Genomic DNA, 1,285 nt, shown 5'->3' with positions numbered 1-1,285 from the left:
AAAGGAATGGTCCAGCACTTTCGCGCACTCACCAATAAAATATCCGATCGGAGTTGAAGTGAAAATCGAGCAGCAGCTTTTTGCAGCGACTCCATGTGACGGCGATCGATCCTCGTCGGCGCTCGTCGTCGTCATTGGCCGTGGACGTAACGGCCGTCTCTGTCATCACCATCGCTGTCATTCGCCTGTCGACGCGAGTTTCCATTTCGGCAATGTTCACTGCCGCGTGTTCGATTGTTGACTGACGCTCCCGTGATTGGTTTTCTTGCCTGACTGACCGACCGACCGACTGGTTAGCCAACCCGAACGAGCCGCGAGTATGCGTGCAAGCGAGCGAATTCACGCTCGGAGGCACCACACTGAATCCGCCGCGTCTCCGCCGCGCGTAGCGGACTAGGTATACACGTGTAGAGTTTATAGTATGCTTCAATGTATACTACGGTATGCTACCAGCTACATCAAAGTACATAGATAAGCACCGCTGACGATGCACCGCGGTCGTGATCATCCAACCGATATCACCCTGACTCACGTCTTACATCTCGCGAGACGGCGACGTGCCTTCGAGAATGATTACGGCGAGACAATGACGTGCAATGACATGAGACGCGCCGTAGCTTCCGACCTACCGCTATAATTTACGTTGAACGACTCTGATCATATTCGCGCTCTCTTTCCCGAATTTTATTTGATGGAACATGGGACGTCATTCGCGCTCTCCGCGAAGGGAGGAAGGAGGAGTCATTATGTAATCAATGTAATATCCGGATTTATTCGGAGATTTTCGTTTATCCGAGCATGTATTATGAAACCATTCGAAATTGTTCAATATTTTTATTCTGTGTTGCCTGATGTTCTCTTTCATGCTTCTTTTCTTTAAAGAAAATAAAAATAATTTTGACAATACATGTCCAGCTTCTTATTCGATTGTTTCCGAAACGAGGGAAACATTCGAACTTCGCGCACGCCATGATTTTTGGAGTCGCGACTGCCCGAAATACATGCAACGATGCTTGTATGCATTCGATACTTGTAATCGAAAACGCATTGTCAATCGAACTAAACTAGATCGCGTTCCTTCTAGATAACTTTATGGTTTCATGATCGCGCATATACATGACATTGTAGCAGGGTTGAGTAAGTTAATGTTTTTTTTAACTGAATAAAGTTAAAAGTTGAAGGAATAAAAAATTAACTTAACGTAAGTTAAGTCAATATTGAATTAATTTAATTAAAAAAAAATTAATTTTGAAAAAAATTATTTTTTAGATCAAAATGTCCTAAT

General features: G+C 43.8%; 1 protein-coding gene across 1 annotated transcript in view; it reads right to left on the bottom strand.

Moving 5' to 3' along the window:
* LOC105618902 (patched domain-containing protein 3-like) overlaps positions 1–95 on the bottom strand; it is a 16,893-nt gene extending 16,798 nt beyond the window's left edge. The window contains exon 1 of the mRNA XM_012200432.1: positions 33–95. Within this exon, the coding sequence (XP_012055822.1) occupies positions 33–95 (63 nt within the window). The remainder of the gene's footprint in view (positions 1–32) is intronic.
* Positions 96–1,285: the final 1,190 nt, after the last annotated feature.

The sequence above is a fragment of the Atta cephalotes genome, assembly GCF_000143395.1.
Source record: "Atta cephalotes unplaced genomic scaffold scaffold00018, whole genome shotgun sequence".
In the NCBI taxonomy this organism is placed as follows: domain Eukaryota; kingdom Metazoa; phylum Arthropoda; class Insecta; order Hymenoptera; family Formicidae; genus Atta; species Atta cephalotes.
The sequence above is the reverse complement of the archived record's forward strand: the minus strand, read 5'-3'. Positions and strand labels throughout refer to the sequence as shown.